General features: G+C 39.2%; 2 protein-coding genes across 2 annotated transcripts in view; one reads left to right on the top strand and one right to left on the bottom strand.

Moving 5' to 3' along the window:
* PAGE3 (PAGE family member 3) overlaps positions 1 to 19,913 on the top strand; it is a 63,223-nt gene that overhangs the window by 30,941 nt on the left and 12,369 nt on the right. The window lies entirely within an intron of this gene.
* LOC101031768 (putative G antigen family E member 3) lies at positions 14,737 to 17,981 on the bottom strand. Its single transcript, XM_074392111.1, has 4 exons — positions 17,898 to 17,981; positions 17,469 to 17,574; positions 16,593 to 16,718; positions 14,737 to 14,786 (listed from the first exon to the last, which is right to left on the bottom strand). The coding sequence occupies exons 1-4, from the start codon at positions 17,979 to 17,981 to the stop codon at positions 14,737 to 14,739; spliced, it is 366 nt and encodes a 121-aa protein (XP_074248212.1).

Here is a 19,913-nt window from a genome sequence, read left to right as displayed (position 1 = left end):
GGATATAGGAGCAAGATGCCACCAAGGGACCAGGCGTGGTGGCTCATGCCTGTAATCCCAGCAATTTCGAAAGCCAAGGTGGTGGATCACCTGAGGTCAAGAGTTTGAGACCAGCCTGGACAACATGGCAAAGCTTAATCTCTACTAAAAATACAAAAATTAGCTGGGCATGGTGGTGGGTGCCTATAATCCCAGCTATTCAGGAGGCTGAGGCAGGAGAATCGCTTGAACCTGGTAGGCAGAGGTTGCAGTGAGCTGAGATCATGCCTTTGCACTCCAGCTTGGGTGACAGAGCAAGACTGTTTCAAAAAAAAAAAAAATACTACCAAGGGATTTAATCTAAACTAAATCACATGTCATTAACCACCCTTGTTATGAAAAATAGGTCTATGCCAACAGAATTTCCAATGTGTATAGATTGCCACTTCTCCAGTTAAACTAATTAAGGGACTATGATAAAAGTTTAAGATATATGGCTCTTCTTGAATTTTTTCAAGTTCTTCCAAATGTACAAGGACTGTTGTATATCCTGGATCTGCAACATCTGCCTCCACTAAATGTGACCCTACCTGACAGGAAGGGCTACTCCTCAGTACACTAGGAGAGCATGTTCCTTTCCCTAGAAAGCTGTGCCTGGCTTTGTGAGGGAGTTGTTCTTGAATGTTCCTTTCTGCTTGCCTCCCTTTTGTAGAAGTTGTGGGTCTTTGACCAGCTGGGTCTAGCTCCATTGAGGCCAGGTCTCTGGGCTTAGCTGTTTCCAGGGACTTTCTGAGATCTGAAGGAGCATCCTTCTAATAAAAAACAAATGTGTGTACATATTTGTGTAAACATGTGTGTATGAACAAGTGTGTGCCTGTGTGTCTATGTGTTTTGAGGCTGCTAATCTATAAAATGGGATCACAACATCTATTGTATAGAAGAGGTACTGGTATTTGCAATAATGTGTATAAAGAATTAGGGCTTTGTATGATTATATGTTCTACAAATAGCAGCTATTGTAAGGTGGATAAAAAGTCATTTGTAAATTCAGTCGGGAGTTATTGGGTAACTGCAATGTCAGACACTTGTCCTAATTCTAGACAAAAAGAAGTAAATGGAATCACCACATTTTCTACTTTTGTGCAGTTGACATTCCAGTGAGGGGCGGGCGAACAGACAATATCAAACAAACTTTATTTAAGTTAATTTCTAAGAGTGGTGAATGTTATGGAACGTTATGAACCAGGGTTGTGTGATAGAGAACAAGTGATGAGGTGACTGGTGAAGGAATTGACCCTTTGAGGAAAGCTGGTCAGGGAAGGCCTCTGAGCAAAGGGACATCTGAATAAAGGCTGATTGATAATGTAGGGCAGGCTAATGAAGGACTTCAAAGAGTAGTGTCACAAGGAGGAAGACAAATGAGCTGGGGAGAACCATGATGATGGTGATGATGAGAAGAAGGAAGACAAAGTGAGTGTCTATGTGCAAATAAACAAATTCATTCATTCCTCACCATTAATCATTTTATTCCTTGGATAAGCATGTATTGAGCATATACTTTGGCACTCTGTGCTGGACTCTTTGAATCAGACACATTTCTGGCTCTTAAGGAAAAATCAGCAAAATGAAAAGGCAGCTGGGCGCGGTGGCTCACGCCTGTAATCCCAGCACTTTGGGAGGCCGAGGCGGGTGGATCACAAGGTCAAGAGATCGAGACCATCCTGGTCAACATGGCGAAACCTCGTCTCTACTAAAAATACAAAAAAATTAACTGGGCATGGTGGTGCGTGCCTGTAATCCCAGCTACTCCGGAGGCTGAGGCAGGAGAATTGCCTGAACCCAGGAGGCGGAGGTTGTGGTGAGCCGAGACCGCGCCATTGCACTCCAGCCTGGGTAACAAGAGCAAAACTCCGTCTCAAAAAAAAAAAAAAAAAAAGGCAACTTATGGTTTGGGAAAAAATATTTGCAAATCATTTATCTGATAAAAGGTTAACAGCCAAAGTGTATGAAAAACTCATACAACTCAATAGTGGAAAAACAATTTAGGAAAGGGCAAAGGACCTGAATAGACATTTCTCAAAAGAAGACATACAAATGACAAATAGGTGTATCAGAAAATGCTCAACATCAGAAAACCTCTTCTATACATTGGCTTAGGCAAAAAGTTCATGGCCAAGAACCAAAAAGCAAATGCAACAAAAATAAATTGATGGGACCTAATTAAACTGAAATGCTTCTGCACAGCAAAAGAAATAATTAGCAGAGTAAACAGACAACCCTCAGAATGGGAGAAAATAGACACAAACTAAACATCTGGCAAAGGACTAATGTCCAGAATCTACAAGGAACTAAACAAATTAGCAAATAACAAACAAATAATCACATCAAATGAATGAGTTAGGGAGAAAACCCTCCTCCTCCTCAATTTCTTTGCAGCAGTTTCAGTAGGATTGATATCAGTTCTTCTTTGTACATCTGGTAAAATTTAACCGTAAATTTATGTGATTCAGAGCATTTTTTGGTTGATAAGTTCTTTATTGCTGATTTCATTTCAGAAGTTGATATTGGTTTATTTAGGATTTCAACCTCTTTCTGCGAATCCATACTTTTTTGAAGTTCCAGCAAAATAATGCCAGGCATAAATGGATTCTGTCAAACCCTTAAAGAAGGAATATTGACAATTCATCCAAACTCTTCAAGAAAATAGAACAGACAAAAATACTTCCTGTGATGATTAATATAGAGTGTCAAATTGATTAGATTGGAGGATGCAAAGTATTGTTCTTGGGTGTGTCTGTGAGGCTGTTGCCAAAGGAGATTAACATTTGAGTCAGTGGACTGAGAGAGGCAGACCCATCAGACCCACCCTTAATCTGGATGGGTACCATCTAATTAGCTGCCAGTGCAGCTAGGAAAAAAAAAAAAAAAAAAAGCAGGCAGAAGGTGGTGGAAGGAGCCGGCTTGCTGAGTCTGCCAGCCTTCATCTTTCTCCTGCGCTGAATGTTTTCTGCCCTGAAACATCAGACTTCAAGTTCTTCAGCTTTTGGACTCAGACTTACACCAGTGGCTTGCCAGGGGCTCTTGGGCCTTCAGCCACAGACTGAAGGCTGCACTGTTGGCTTCCCTACTTTGGAGATTTTTGGACTCAGTCTGGCTTCCTTGCTTCTCAGCTTGCAGATAGATGGCCTATTGTAGGGTTTCACCTTGTGATGGTGTGAGTCAATAATCTTTAATAAACTTTCCTTCATATATACATCTATCCCATTACTTCTGTCCCTCTAGAAAACACTGACTAATATACTTCCCAACTAATTTTATGAATCCATCATTATCCTGATACAAAACCAATATAAAGACATTATGAATAAATGAAATTACACACCATATTTCTTATGAATATGCACATAAAATTCTCAAAAATATTGGCTAATTGAATCTAGCAGTATATTAAAAATACAAAAGTACAATGAGGAAATGAGGCTTATACTGAAAATTCAGGGTTGGTTCACATTTGCATGTCATATGATAATCTCAGTAAATGAGAAAAAAAAGCATTTCATAAAATTCAACATCCGTTAATGTTAAAATCTCTCAACACCTAAAACGTGAAGAAAAATATTTCTTATAAAACTGACAATACCAAATATTACCTAGGATATAATGCAACTAATACTTGTATACATTGCTAGTGGGAATGTAGAATAACCAGACACTTTGGAAAACAGTTTGGCAATTTCTAATAAACTGTCTTAGTCCATTCGGGTTGTTATAACAAAATATCATAGATTAGATGGCTTATAAACAACAAAAATTTACTTCTCACACTTCTAGGGACTACAAGTCTGAGATCAGGGTGCCAGCATATTCGAGTTCTGGTCAGAGCTTTCTTCTGGGTTCATTCTGACCCATTCATGAGGGTCCCACCCTCAATACCTAATTACTTTCCAAATATCTCATCTCTTAATACCATCACATTGGGATTTCAACATATGAATTTGGTGGGGACACATTCAGTTCATTGCATAGACTTAAATAAACACTTGTTAGATGATCCCTCTCCTAAATATTTATTCAAAAATGCCTTCACAATAGTCTCCCAAAGTCTTAACTCATTCTAGCATTAACTCAAAAGTTCCAAGTCCCCAGTCTCATCTAGAGATGGGTACCTTCTTCCTATGAGCCTGTGAGATAAAAAACAGTTTATTTACTCCCAAGATACAATGGTGGTACCAGGCATTGGGTATACATTCCCATACCAAAATGGGGAAATGGGACAGAAAAGAGGGCTACAGGCCCCAAGCAAGTCAAACCCAGAAGGGCAGTCATTAAATCTCAAGGCTCCAAAATAATCTCCTTTGATTCCATGTCCAACATCCAGGACACACTGGTGCAAGTGGTGGGCTCCCAAAGACTGAGATAGCTTCATCCCTGTGGCTTGCAGTGTGCAGCCCCTGTGGCTATGTTAATGGGTTGGAGTTGAGTGTCTGCAGCTTTTCTAGGCCCAGCATGCAAGCTGCTAGTGGCTCTACCATTCTGAGGTCTGGAGGGTGGCCTCCTTTACACAACTCCACTAGACAGTTCCCTGGTAGGGACTCTGTGAGGGGAAGACTCTAACCCCATATTTATCCTCTGCACTACTCTAGTAGATTTCTTTAAGGGCTCTGTTTCTATGGCAGGCTTTTGTCCAGGTAGCCAGATGTTCTTGTACATCCTCTGAAATTTAGAGGGAAGCTGACAAGCTTCCTTCACTCTTGCATCCTGTGTACCCACAGACTTAGCACCACATGGAAACCTCTAAGGCTTATGGCAGTTTGTGCTCTTCAAAACAGTGGTCTGAGCAATATCCGAGGGCCTTTTCACTGAGGCTGGAGCTGGAGCAGCCAGAATGTGGGCAGAAGTGTCCCAAGGCTGTGCAGGGCAGCAGGAACCTTGGCCTGGCTATCAAATCATTACTTCCTTCTAGACCTCTGGGCCTGTGATGGCAGAAGCTGTCTCCAAGATCTCTGAAATACCTTCAAGGCCTTTTACCATTGCCTTTGATATTAACGCTTGGCATCCTTTTAGCTATGCTAACCTCTCTAGCAAGTGGCTGCTCCGGAGCCTGCTTGTGTTCTCTCCTGGAAAATGCACTTTTCTTTTCTACTACGTGGCCAGGCTGTGAATTTTCCAAATTTTTTTGCTCCATTTCCTTTTTAAATATAAGTTCAACTTGAAGTCATTTATTTGCTCTTGTATCTGGTCATATGTTGTTAGAAGCAGCCAGACCACATCTTGAACACTTAGCTGCTTAGAAATTTCTTCTGCTAGATACTGTAAGTCATCACTCTTAAGTTCAAACTTCCACAAATTCCTATAGCATAGGCACAATGCAGCCAAGTTTTTTGCTAGGGTGTAACAAGGGTGGGCTTTGATCCAGTTCCCAATAACTTCCTCATTTTCATCTGAGACATTATCAGCCTGGCCTTCACCTGAGACGTTATCAGCCTGGCCTTTCCTGACCATATTTCTATCACCATTTTGGTCACAACCACTTAACAAACCTCTAAGAAGTTCTGAATGTTCCCTTGTCTTCCTGTCTTCTTCTAAGACCTACAAACACTCCCAACCTCTGCCCATCACCCAGTTCCAAACCATTTCTACATTTTTAGTTATCATTATAGCAATGCCCCACTCCTTGGTACCATTTTTCTGTGTTAGGCCATTTTTACATTGCTATAAAGAAATACCTGAGGCTGGATAATTTATAAAGGAAGGAGGTTTAATTGGCCTGTGGTTCTGCAGGCTATAAAGGAAGCATAGTGCCCACATCTATTTCTGGGGAGATCTCAGGAAGCTTACAATCATGGCAGAAGGCAAAGAGGGAGCAGGTGATAACACTAGGTGAGAGGCAGCAATAGAGTGAGAGGGAGGACGTTCCAGACTTTTAAACAATCAGATCTTGTGTGAACTAAAAAGAACTCACTTATCACCAAGGGGATGGTGCTAAACAATTCAGGAAGGATCTGCCTCCATGATCCAATCACCTCCATCATAGCCCATCTCCAACATTGGGAATCACATTTCAACATGAGATTTGGAGTAGACAAAATATCCAAACCACATTATAGATCTTTACAGTGGTTTTATCTCCAAGAAAAGAAAACAAATAAAATGTCCTTCAATTTGTCCTTTAATAAAATTATGTTAAATCCATACAGAGAAATGCTATTCATCAACAGAGGGGAACAAAGTACTTATAGACAGCATGAATGAATCTCAAATGGATAGTGAAAAGTAAAAGAAGCCAGATGTGAAAAAATTAAATATTCCATGATTTTATTTCTATGACATTCTACAAAAGGCCAAACTATAGTGACAGAGAACAACAGATCAGTGGTTGCCAGGGAATAGAGATAGAGGAGGAGGTTGACTGAAAACAGGCAGAAGACAAAATCTGGGGATGACAGAACTATTCTATAGCTTGAGTGTGGTAGTACTTATACACTGCATGCATTTGTCAAAACTTGAACTGCAGAACAAAAGAGTGAATTTTTCTGTAATTGAATTATGCCTCAGTACTAAAAATATTGTCATAGAGTAAACTGAGGCACTACAAATAATTCAGATGTGACCCAGCTGATTGAACTATTGCACATCAAAGAATCTCATGCCAGCAAATTCAAGGTATGCTTGGATGCACACAATCTTTACTCTGGAACAGCTAAGAGTGTTGAAAGATATGTTCAGGAAGACAGCGTACTTCAATTGGGTTACCTTAGAGCAGGCGTCCCCAATCTACGGCCCTTTGGCCGCATGCGGCCCCCTGAGGCCATTTATCCGGCCCCCCGCCGCACTTCAGGAAGGGGCACCTCTTTCACTGGTGGTCAGTGAGAAGAGCACAGTATGTGGCAGCCCTCCAACGGTCTGAGGGACAGTGAACTGGCCCCCTGTGTAAAAAGTTTGGGGACGCCTGCCTTAGAGGAACAGGCTTCAGTCTTCAATGCTGATGAATCATTGGTAAAGGTTTGGCTCAGGAACTGTTGAATTAAGTGAAAAAAGCAGCAGTGGAAAATTAGCAATGGCTGTTACCAGTACCACCAAAGCATACTTTTTGTGAAGGAAGCCCCTTTACACAACTGCAGCACACTGTCATCCTGTGAATCTTGGAATTTTAGGTGCTTATGACTCTGATCTGAGCTAAACGTGGAGGGGCTGCTGCCTCATCATTGGATTCTTAGCCTCGTGTTGCCCAACAGATAGATCTGGTAATCTCTTGTCCTCCTGAGGTTTTATTTCCCTATGTCATAAACTAATTTGTATAATTATATTCCTCATCCAGAGAAGATGATCCCAGCAGTTGAAATAAATCTCTCTTAGACCTCAAGGATCCCTTGCTGATGGAGGCAGGGCAGCGGGGGCAGAGGGCTGGCATCCATCTTCAGTATGGCTTCTGACCCAGCCACCTAGTTCCTGACAAAAGTCTATAACCCAAAGCTTGAGCAACAGAAAAACATTTTCAATCACCTTTAATGGGTAGACTTGAGAATAAATAGGCCAGACTTTATGGATTTATCTTTATCAGTGGAGAAAATAATAATCTCTCCATTTTTACTCATTTCCCAAGTTTTTATTCTTCCCCAGACCCAAATTTCTGAATCAAAGACAATCATCAGATGACTTGGAAAGAACAGCAGAAATCAGTTTTCTCTGAGTTTCAGTGTGCCCGAAATTGAACTTAGTTCATTCAAAACACTCCAACCAAAGTCAGTACAACTTAAGAATCCCTGCTCCTCATGGGCTACCTTTTTATCCTTTAAAAAAAAATTAGGTTGTTGTCAAAGTTGATGGGGTGCGGCAGTGCTTGCAAATCATTGGGCAACATGCAACTCCAGTGCTGTGTACATCCTTCCATAGCAGAGGGGGGGAAATGAGTATCCAATATGTTTTAGGAAGTTGCCTTCACTTTGGTATCAATAACGAGCACTCAGTTGGTTAAGCTGTATACTTATATTTTAGCTATCAATTATGAAAAAGTAATTTTAAAGACTCTTAGGAATTAGGTAGCAAATAAAAAAGCATTCAATAAAAGACAATGGTGAAACAATTTTAAAAGTTTTAATAAAGGTGATATAGATTTAGATTAAGAAAATCTCTGGATACTGAGAACAGAGAAAGAGGCAGAAGAAATTATCACAGAAATCATGCAAAGAAGTGCCCCTAAACAAAGAAGGGCATGATTATCCAACACAAGAGTCTCAGACAAAGGTGTTTTACTATACACTTTCAGAATACCAAGAATAAATATAAATAGTAAATTCTTAAACACACACACACACACACACACACACACACACACAACAACCAACCCCAATATGTCCAAGGCATTTGAGAATACATATGGATGACAAATGAACACATACAAATGTGTTCAATGGCCGGGCATGGTGGCTCACACCTGTAATCCCAGCACTTTGGGAGGTCAGGGTGGGTGGATCACAAGGTCAGGAGATTGAGACCATCCTGGCCAACATGGTGAAACCCTATCTCTACTAAAATACAAAAAAATTAGCTGGGTGTGGTGGCACGCTCCTGTAGCCCCAGCTACTCGGGAGGCTGAGGCAGGAAAATCGCTTGAACCCAGCAGGCGGAGGTTGCAGTGAGCTGAGATCGCACCACTGCACTCCAGCCTGGGCAACAGAGTGAGACTCCATCACAAAAAAAAAAAAAAAGTGTTCAACATATTGAAATGCAAATTAAAAGCAAGAGGATATACTACTACACAACTGCTAGAATGACCATAATTGAAACAACTGACTATACCAAGTGTTCATGATGGTATGGAACAACTGTAGCCCTGATTTACTGCTAGTGGGAATGCAAAGTGGCACAGTCCACTTTGGAAAACTACTGGGAATGCAAAGCGGCACAGTCTACTTTGAAAAATGTTTCGCCTGTTTAGCAATAAAGTTCTACAACTGCAAATGAATTGAAGAAAAATAATTTATGGGACAAGCAAAGCAAACTATACATAGCATGTGAATGTTAATTAAAATATAAAACAGTATTGGAGAGAGATCCAAGATGGCTGATCACTAGCAGCTCGGGATTGTAGCTCCCAGTGAAAGCGCAAAGAAGGAGAGGACGCCACACCTTTACATGAATTCTTGTTGCGCACGCACCAGGAGATTCCCAGCAGAGGAGCCCCACGGGTCGCCAGCGCGACTCTTGTGACCAGCGAGGCTGTTTTGCCGGCGCCTCGGAGCGTTGGTTCTTGGTGCAGAGTCAGAAAAGCACCATCAATCTTAATGCCGCTGATTTAGTTGGCACAGTGGGTTGCTCAGATTTCGGCTGAGAATCAATAAGTTGGACGTCCACTCAGAAACCCAATTACAAAGACGGTAATTATAAAGACCACATGGATAAATCTACAACGAAGGGAAGAAAACAGCCAAAAAAGGCTGAGAATACCCAAGATCAGAACGCCTCTCCCTCAGCAGGGGATCACAGTTCCTCATCAGCAACGAAACAAGGCTTGATGGAGAACGACTGTGTTCCAATTACAGAAGCAGGCTTCAAAATGTGGATAAGAAACTTCTGTGAATTAAAAGAACTTGTTCTAACACAATCCAGAGAAACTAAGAACTTTGAAAAAAGGTTTGACGAAATGTTAACAAGAATACATAATTTAGAGAGGAATATAAGTGAATTGATGGAGTTGAAAAACACAATACAAGAACTACGTGAAGTATGCACAAGTTTTAACAGCCAAATTGATCAAGCAGAAGAAAGGATATCAGAGGTCGAAGACCAACTCAATGAAATAAAACAAGAAGACAAGATTAGAGAAAAAAGGATAAAAAGGAACGAGCAAAGTCTCCAAGAAATATGGGACTATGTGAAAAGACCTAATCTACGCTTGATAGGTGTACCTGAATGTGACGAAGAGAATGAATCCAAGCTGGAAAATACGCTTCAGGATATTATTCAGGAAAATTTTCCCAACCTAGTAAGGCAAGATAATATTCAACTCCAGGTAATACAGAGAACACCACAAAGATATTCCTCAAGAAGAGCAACTCCAAGGCACATAATCGTCAGATTTACCCGGGTTGAAATGAAGGAGAAAATACTAAGGGCAGCCAAAGAGAAAGGTCAGGTTACCCACAAAGGGAAGCCTATCAGACTTGCAGCAGATCTCTCAGCAGAAACCCTACAAGCCAGAAGAGAGTGGGGACCAATATTCAACATCCTTAAAGAAAAGAACTTTCAACCCAGAATTTCACATCCAGCCAAGCTAAGCTTCATAAGTGAAGGAAAAGTAAAGTTTTTTGTGAACAAGCAAGCACTCAGAGATTTCATCACCACCAGGCCTGCTTTACAAGAGCTTCTGAAAGAACCACTACACATAGAAAGGAATAAACAGTATCAGCCTTTCTAAAAAATACCAAAAAGAGCATCAATATAATGAAGAATTTACATCAACTAATGGACAAAATAGCCAGCTAATATTAAATGGCAATATTAAACTCACATATATCATTGTTAATTCTAAATTTAAATTGACTAAATCCCCCAATCCAAAGACAGACAGACAATTTAGATAAAAAACTAAAACCCATCAGTATGCTGCATCCAGACCCATCTCACATTCAAGGATACACAAAGACTCAAAACAAGGGATGGAGAAAGATTTACCTAAAATAAATAAATAAAAAGCAGAAGTTACAATTTTTGCCTCTGATAAAATAGTTGTTAAAGCAACAAAGATCAAAAGAAGCAAAGAAGGACATTATATAATGATAAAAGGATCAATGCAACAACAAGAAGAGCTAAAGATCCTAAATATATACGCACCCAATACAGGAATACCCAGACATATAAGACTAATAAAGAGACTTAGACTCCCACACAATAATAGTGGGAGACTTCAACATTAATATTAGACAGATCAATGAGACAGAAAATTAACAACGATATCCAGGACTTGAACTCAGATCTGGAACAAGTAAACGTAATTAACATTTATAGAACTCTCCACTTTAAATATACAAAATATACACTCTTATCAGTACCACATCATATCAACTTAGAAGTTTAAAGGAAATGTTGGTTGGCTCCTTGTTTGTTATTCTCTTCCCTCATTTTATTTTATGTCTCCATTATTAAGGACAATTATAGGCATACCCATATTTAGACTGCATTCTAGCCCGGGCAATAAAGCAGTACCCCCATTCTCTCTCCCTCTTCCTCTTTCTCTTTCTTCCTCTTCTTTATTCTTTTTATTATTCTTTTTTTTCTTTCTCAAAAAAAAACAGTATTAAGAACGAAAAGATTGTTATTTAGGTTGGTGCAAAAGAATTGCAGTTTTTGCCGTTACTTTTCATACTTTTCATAGCAAAAACTGCAATTACTTTTGCACCAACCTAATATAATTAAAGATGCATGTAAACTGAAAGGGCTGAAAACTGACTGTTCCACTGGTCAAAGATTTGAACTTGAATAAGATACTTACCTTCTCTGATCCTTAGCTACCTCATCTATTAAAAAGATAATTGAGTTGAGAGACTTATGTTTTTTATGAAAAGGGGAATAATAACCAGAGAGATTAAAAGTTTTTTACAGTGAAACTACCTAGAGCACACACATCATCCCCTGGAAGAAGCTCCTCCCAACCACTTGGGTTTACAGGGCCAGCTTCTTTTTTTTTTTTTTTTTAATTGCATTTTAGGTTTTGGGGTACATGTGAAGAACATGCAAGATTGTTGCATAGGTACACACATGGCAGTGTGATTTGCTGCCTTCCTCCCCTTCACCTATATCTGGCATTTCTCTCCATGTTATTTCTCCCCAACTCCCCACCTCCCCATCCCTCCCTTATTTCCCCCCAACAGACCCCAGTGTGTAGTGCTCCCTTCCCTGTGTCCATGTGTTCTCATTGTTCAACATACAGGGCCAGCTTCTGTGTTCTGAGCATCCCCCGGCTCATCCCTGTCATTGCTTGTTTTACGTTTCTATTGTCATAATCTTCTGAATGGTTCTCTACTAACTAGACTCTGAGCTCTAAGAACTCTTACCCTGCATGAACCATTCCTATGTCCTTAGCGTCTGTCTAGACTAATGTCCAAAGACTGATTCCCAGGTTATCAGACAAGTTTTGGGTTTTTGTCTTCATGTTTGTGACATATGCTACCCACTTAACCAAATATGCCATTATTAAACCAGCAATTTGCTTACTGTGAATAATACATCGCAAATGACAAATCACAGAACTATCTTTCTAAACTTATGTTCTCTTAGGCAGGTGTTTCTAGCCTTCACCCCACACTTTGTCTGGAAGTGCCTAGTACTAGCACATTTCCTATCTTTATGTTCATAACAAATCTTGGACATCCTGGTCAGATTGGCCCTCAGTTAAGGGCTGTATTGGCCAATTCACTGATCTTCTCATATCCAAAGGGGCTGAAGGATAGACCAGTCCATCAGTAAACATTTTTTGAATCAACACAAGACTGTCTATCTGGATATTTTAGTATCTATAAGTGTAAGGCATAAATGTCACTCGACCTTATGGCAAAAAAAAAAAAAAAATCAAGAATATAAACCCAATAATCAACAGATATGGGAAGTCCAATCTAGTTGTTTTACTCTCACAATCATTCTTTCCCTTTGACTCTTGATTCTAGGCTACGGTATTCATTGTTTTTGTTGTTTTATGGGCCCCTTGCCTGTGTTCTTCTGCTCTTCAACTGCTTTTCTATTTATATGGCTGTTTCTCAAACAAAAGTGTGGTATCCCTCATGGCAAGTACTTTTCAATTTCAGCATCCCAAACACTTCCTTAACATGGCAGGCATTCATGCCATGTGTATCAAATTAATCTTTCATAATGACCCTAGCAGTGGAAAGCATCTCCCACACTTTGGAGTCATTATTGTAGATGTCATCTGAAGGTCCCATACGTACAGTCTTTGGTGCCAAACCTTGTAGGGGAATGACTCTGCCGTGGTGCCCTGGAAACTGCATCTCACCAGATAGGCCCAGGTATATAGGCTTAACTATAGATGGAGCTGAGTCTTGGCAGAACACCCAGTGGTTCCTTTTGGAAGAAGGGAAAAACAGCAGCATGGTAAGTAGCTGCCATGAAGCAGTTTCTCACCTACCTCCCTATACTGCTGGAGCCTGACACAAGGCCATTATTCATACATCTCCCTAGTCTCAGTTGGGCACAGGACGTTCCTTCTTGCCCAAACTTAGGGTCTAGTTGTGGGCTACAAGACTACTTACTGTCATAGAGTATGGCTATGGGCTCCTCGCCGGCAGAGAGACCCACCACCTAGGCCAGGCATCCCCCAACTACAGCCCGTGGGCCACATGCGGCCCCCTGAGGCCATTTATCCGGCCCCCCGCCGCACTTCAGGAAGGGGCACCTCTTTCATTGGTGGTCAGTGAGAGGAGCACAGTATGTGGCGGCCCTCCAACGGTCTGAGGGACAGTGAACTGGCCCCCTGTGTAAAAAGTTTGGGGACGCCTGACCCAGGCTGTCTGTCACTGAGCACATCTGATTCAGTGTCATGCTGTAGAACTAGAGACACAGGGAGCTGACACAATTTGATCTTGCTTTTTCTCTCTCTGTAAGTTAATAAAATGTTTGGATCTATCAAGCACATTGTCATCTTACAAGTCAAATCTATGGAAGTGTGACAAACCAACCTAGTAATACCGGTAGTGATGCTTGTGGCTGTTAGAAACTGCAGTGCTGCTTAGGAACCGCTTGACCACTTGACAGACTCTGGTAGTGAGTCATAAGGTGGTGCATAATCAGAATATTGACTTACCTCCCTTGGCATCACACACCTCAAGAGACAGTTTTCAGCACACAGCAATACTTATGGCAGATTCAGCCAGGTATGGGTAACTTGGAAACCAACTTTAGAATTGATGCCAGGCCTGATGCCAACTACATCATTCAATTAATATATTCAATTTAAAAAAGAAAAAAGTAATAAGAAAAAAAGAAAAAGAAAGTTTAAATCAGTTTAACTCAAATTCATCAAAAAAGTTAATTTGATATCCCCTACTTGAAATTCAAAAGCAATGTTGCTTGCTAAAACTATAATTGTAAAGGTTAAAAAATGCAAAAAAGAAAATTTTAATGAAAAATGTAATCTAACTAATGAAATAAATCTATTTATAATGTAATATCTCCTCCATATAGGTTTGCTCACTTATTCATGATAGCAGTAATTTAGTATACACATTACAATTCTATTTTAGAAATATGGAAGCAGATCCGAACAATTTAAGTACATTTTCCAGCCAGTATATTTCAGGACCAGGATGGAAACCCACAGCTGTTTCATACCTTGGCCAAAAAGAGACAGTACAGATAGGACTCAAGAAACTTTACCTCAGCTTATGGACGCCTCACATATTTTGTGGCAAATTGGGATACCTTTAAATTTAGGCTAATTTTTTAATTTGGACCATAGATTTTAAATCTTTTTGGATTAAAGGAATATACTTAAAACTCTGTAGGGGTAAAAATCATTAACATATATAATTCCCTGGCATTCCCTAAGCACTGTGGACTCTGAATGAAGTCCTTTGTTGAAGAACTGTTTTATTGGGATGGTAAGATGAAAATGGGAGCTCAGAGATGTAATGTAGAAACTTATCAATGTAATTTACCACAGAAACCGATTAATAAAGAAAAGTCCTATGATCATCAGAATAGATGCACTACAAGTGTTTGATAAAATTCAACATATACTGAAGATAACTACTCATAGCAAACCAGGAATAGAAATTCCTTACTCTGATAAACTGCACCTACAAGAAAAATACAGTAAACATTATGGTGAAATGTGGAAAATGATCTGTTTCTGATCAGAAACAAGATAAGGATGTCTACAATTGCCAATTGTATTCAAATTGTACTGGGAAATTCTGTCCACTAACATGAATGAGAAAAGTAAATAAAAGGAATAATGTTAAAAATGGCAAAAAAAAAAAAAACCACACCTGTTATTATTCAAAGGTTATATGATTGTATATGTTAAAAATCCAAAAGGACCTAGAGGTTAACTTTTGGAATTAATAAGCATAGTCAGCAAGGTTGCAGGATAGAAAATCAACGTACCAATATGTTATCTCTATATACCATTTCAAACACAGGATTTAAACCTTCAAAATAGATACAATTCTCAAGAGTATTAAAAACCTGTAAATAAATTTAACAAAAGTGTGCAAGAATTCTTTGCAGAAAAATGTAAAACTTTATTAAAAGAATGTCAGCGGTAAAATTTCCAGCATAAGAGCAACATTCTTGGTTTCAGTCTTCATTTGCCTTGGTTTAAATCTCTGGTTGCCCTTCATCTATAATACAAATATAAAATTAGGGCATGTTACTTGGCAGATTTTTATTTAGATGACACTAGAGGTATACAACTACAATGTTGATTAGCTAAAATCAGAACCTTAAGGGTGACCCTTTAGCTTACATCCAGTTAGCCTCTGAATAAACTCTGAAAGTAGACTTCCAGGCATATTAACAATGTATTTAATTCATGCCACTTTTTCTAGTACAATAAGGAAACAAAGAGACTATTCAGAGTTCAGAGTGAATTAAATCAACTGAATCTATTTTTATGTATAAGTAGAAAGCAAAAACATGCATACACTTTCAGTAAAAATTCAACTAAACAAAAACCTAAGGAAAAAAATTTTTAAAAAGTACCATTTAAATATTTTGATATGAAATAACACTCTGAATATAGAATATGCTTAGAACTGCCTAAGTGAAGTAAATAGAAAAGTCAGTATTACATTTGTTTTGTGTCTCTTGTGGAAACGTGTAAAAATGTTACTTTGGACTGGCTTAGCCATTATACAGCTGCTTTAAGTAGGGTGAACATTTGTCACTATTTTCACCGGTACTTTTGCCTCTTGACATGCTTAAAAGCATTTCAGTTTATTCAGTAAACTAAATACCCACACTTGCTTCAAGCCGTTACCATCATAGTTAACATCACAATATAAATTGATGATTATTATAAACATGTTATGTATTTGTTAAAAACAGGCCTTTATCAAAATATGTGAAAACTGTTGGTTATTGGTTAAATGACTTACATATCTTTCTTTTAAAAATGACACATAAAATCATATATATTTATCATGTACAACATGATATATTAAATATATATATATATTTATATACATATATAAATATATATATATTAAATATATATATTGTGAAATGGCTAATTAATTTGTGCATTACTTCACACAGCTGTGAAGACACGTGAAATCTACTCTCCTAGCATGTTTCATATCTTTCATATTGTAATTCAATTAGCTTTGACCCAATTTTTCTCTATCTCTTGAACTTCTGGCCTCAAGTGATCCTTCTGCCTCGGCCTCCCAAAGTGCTGGGATTAAAAGCACGAGCCACCACACTTGGCCCTCTATCTCTGATAATGTGTAAGGCAACCATTTGGGGTCTGAGCTATCTTCAAAGACTTGTTATACGTGAAGCATGATATTAAAATAGCAGTAATTTTACCTGTGTGTCATGCAAAATATATTACTGTGAAAATAGAAACCCTATAATTTGCATCTTAATGAATAACATACCTGCTTCCAGCACCGTAGTGAGATCAAAAGTGGGCAGCATCCCCTCCCTGACATCTGGACCATCTCCAGGCTCATCCTCTATCTTAAGCAGAGCTAGTTCCTGTTGAAGAGCTTCCACATCAGGCTCTTAAAGATAAAAAGGTAATAAATTTACAAATTAAAACATGAACTATGAATGAGGAAATGATAATATTTATTCCCTCATCATTGTGAAATAAAAACCTGTAGGTTAATTATTTCAGGAGTCTGTTGCCAAAAAACAGGAAAGCAGAGATTTTCAAAGATTCTCCTTTCCTTTCCCAAAGTTGGCCGTAGACAACTTACTCGTCCCTTTTGTACTCATTTGTTATACTTAGCACATTAAATCAATGATTTGTTTGAGTCAGTCTTACTAGACTATGAGTTTTATGCAGAAATTTAGCACTGACATCTCCAGTACTTAGTATATTATGTGGCATGAGGAAGCATTAATAAATGTGTGAAAAAACTATCTTAAAAAAATACATGAGCTGTCAGCAAATGACAGACTGGGAAGCTGCAAGCTGCCATTCTTCCACAGAAACATTAAAAAAAAAAAAAAAAAAAAAAAAAAAAAAGCAGAAACTGGTAGAGTAAAACCACACAAGAGCTGTGGAAAATACTCAGTTTTATGGCAACCACGCAAATATCCAATCAATAAAAAACCTCCATCAAAACGGTAGAAAAGTTTTGTGGCTTTTTATGCATCCTTGTCCCACCCCTCCCCACAGCAGCAGTAGGAAATGTTTAAGATTCCTTCCTAATGTTTTCTGTCCTCCTGTTACTGCTATCTCATAAAATATAATGCATTAATACACCTCCACCGCCCATAATCATTATTCTTCACTCTCCCTTCACCTTGAACAGCAGGTGCGCCTTCATTCTTCATCTCCCCACTGGGTGCAATACCCTGAGTTTCAGTTGGTGGCTCCACTTGACGTTTTTCCTCAGTAGGCTGCTGGACCTAAGGGTATAAGTTTGTATGCAAATAAAAAGTCAGTAATATTAATACACACAATGCATATGTGCATAATAAGTCAATCATAAGTCTAATGACAGTTTCCACTACATATACATATGTATACATAGTGAAATATCCACATCCATAACCATATCCATACAGGCAACACCAGAATATAATACTCCTGAACCAAAGTTTCCTTCATGAGATGCCATTAATATTTTTTATCAGCATGGAAGACGTTTATCAGTTCATGTACACTAGCTCAGAAATATTTTTAAAACTAAATTGTGTTAAGAGAAAACATCAAACATTGAAGGACTCACAATCGCAGGTCCAGCCAGCTGGGAAGACTCTTTGTCATTTCCTCTTTCTGAGGATTGGGGTCTTGTTCTCACATGCTCACTCATAGTTACCACTGAAAATAGAATATTGTTATATGAAAAATGTGTGTAGCAACTTAGCTATATATATATATATATATATATATATATATATATATGAACATTCCATAGCAAAATAATGATTTGTACTTTTTTAATTTTGAAAGTATTTTCAAAATGAGTTACGGAACAATGATAAGCACGCATGCTTTCCAATCAAAATAGTACAGATTTGTTTGTATCATCGTGAAACAAGCATAGAAATCACCTTAATGCCATAGCAAAAGAAAGGGGACTTTTAAAATTTTAAGAGTTTTGGTTTCACAATTAGACTCGCCATCATGAACACGTTTACGAAAATATGGGCCAAGAATTGAAACTGAAGTGACTACTGCCTTCGCCCAACTCTGACTTACTAGGTCCATTTCTCCACATGCCAACCCTCGCCTCCCAAAAAATCATGGTTTGTTGGAATGCACAACTTCGCCCATTCATTCCCATGATGTCCATGGCGGAGGTGAGAAGTTGCGACACAGTGAAGGTTATGCTCCTCACAGGACACCTCTGCCAGGCACTCTACAGACCTCTGGGCTGCAGTCACCAGCCCACAGCGTTCCCAGTTCCCAAGCCCCTTCCTTACCACCCACAATGTCCCTACCGAGGAGTCTGGAAACTGTCCTCCCTCAGAGGGTTCCAGGAGTTTTCAGGACTCAGACACCTCTAACAGCATTCTCAGCACTCGCCCCATCTTCACGTGCCTCCCCCTCTGCGGCTCACCTTCCTCCCTCATCCCAGCCCAGCAGCAAGACCCATGGCGGTGTCACGACCTGGGAGGAGCCAGTTGACAGCCAAGAGGCACGTTTCCCTCAGAAGCCACCGGACTGTGCCACAGTACCGGTCTGTGGCTACTCACATTCACTCACAACGAAATTCCCCAAAAGACCAATCTACTGGACCTACCGGCTGAGTCTCAGTCAGTAAGAAAGAATGAAGATGGCGAAACGAATGAAGACAAGACTTTTCCTTACAGAACTCTGCGTCGACGCAGATGGGCAGCAACGCGCATGCGCAGCAACAGACAAGCCTAGCAACAGACATGCGCAGCAACAGGTCTGTGCCGCATGCGCACTGAGTGGGGCATTCACCACGTGACTGAAGTTTTCCCACCTCTATGGAGAACCTAAACCGCAAGCTCTCCTGACAACGAAAATGAACTTGCAAAGCACTTTTCTTTATCCCCCACCCAACCTTTCTTTCACTTCCAATGGCTTTGGAGAATATGGGCCCCAGATTACTCTAAGGGAATAATGCATTTCAGAAAAATTCACCATGATAGAAATAAATATTAAATATTTTAATACCTATTTTACATATCCTCTCATAAATCATTTTCTTGCCTCCTTCATGAGTTTGCTATCATGCTTGCAATGATCTTACCCACTCCAATACAATAAGAGATTCATCGGTTTTTGTTACATTATTGTACCTCCAAAATCATGGATCTAACTGAACAAAGCTAAAGTGGTAGAGAATTAACATTATTTGTGGAATCCCTGTTTCACCCACTGTTTTGAAATGGCTCCTTTATCATCTCCTACATCCCCACTGAATTTTGTATGTAACTCTCTTTTAATTTTTTTCATTGAGTTATTTATACCTGTACCACTACTATACTATTTTAATCACTATCGCTTAATTATATTAGAAATGTGACATAATGCTTGCCCTCCCTCATTGCTTTCTCCTTTTCTATCTATTCTAACACGTTTGTCTTTCAGATGAACTTCAGAATCATTTGATCAGGTGCTAAAATATTCTTGTTGAGATACTAATTATTATTTTTAAATTACATCTTAACTGAGGGAAAATAACCGTCTTTTTATTTTAGAATCTCTCTGTCCAAGAAACAGCCACTCCTCAATTCCTCAAGTCTTTTTATGTATCCTTCTCAATGATTTT

The sequence above is a fragment of the Saimiri boliviensis genome, chromosome X, assembly GCF_048565385.1.
Source record: "Saimiri boliviensis isolate mSaiBol1 chromosome X, mSaiBol1.pri, whole genome shotgun sequence".
Lineage (NCBI taxonomy): Eukaryota > Metazoa > Chordata > Mammalia > Primates > Cebidae > Saimiri > Saimiri boliviensis.
Note: the sequence above shows the minus strand (reverse complement) of the source record. Positions and strands in the feature narration are given on the sequence as shown.

Excerpts from the sequence above, each read along its gene's own strand:
- LOC101031768 (XM_074392111.1), bottom strand. The coding sequence starts at position 17,981 with ATGAGTGAGCATGTGAGAACAAGACCCCAATCCTCAGAAAGAGGAAAT. Across the intron at positions 17,575-17,897 it reads AGCTGGCTGGACCTGCGATT|GTCCAGCAGCCTACTGAGGA; the intron begins GTGAGTCCTTCA and ends TTATACCCTTAG. Across the intron at positions 16,719-17,468 it reads AGGCGCACCTGCTGTTCAAG|AGCCTGATGTGGAAGCTCTT; the intron begins GTGAAGGGAGAG and ends TTTATCTTTAAG.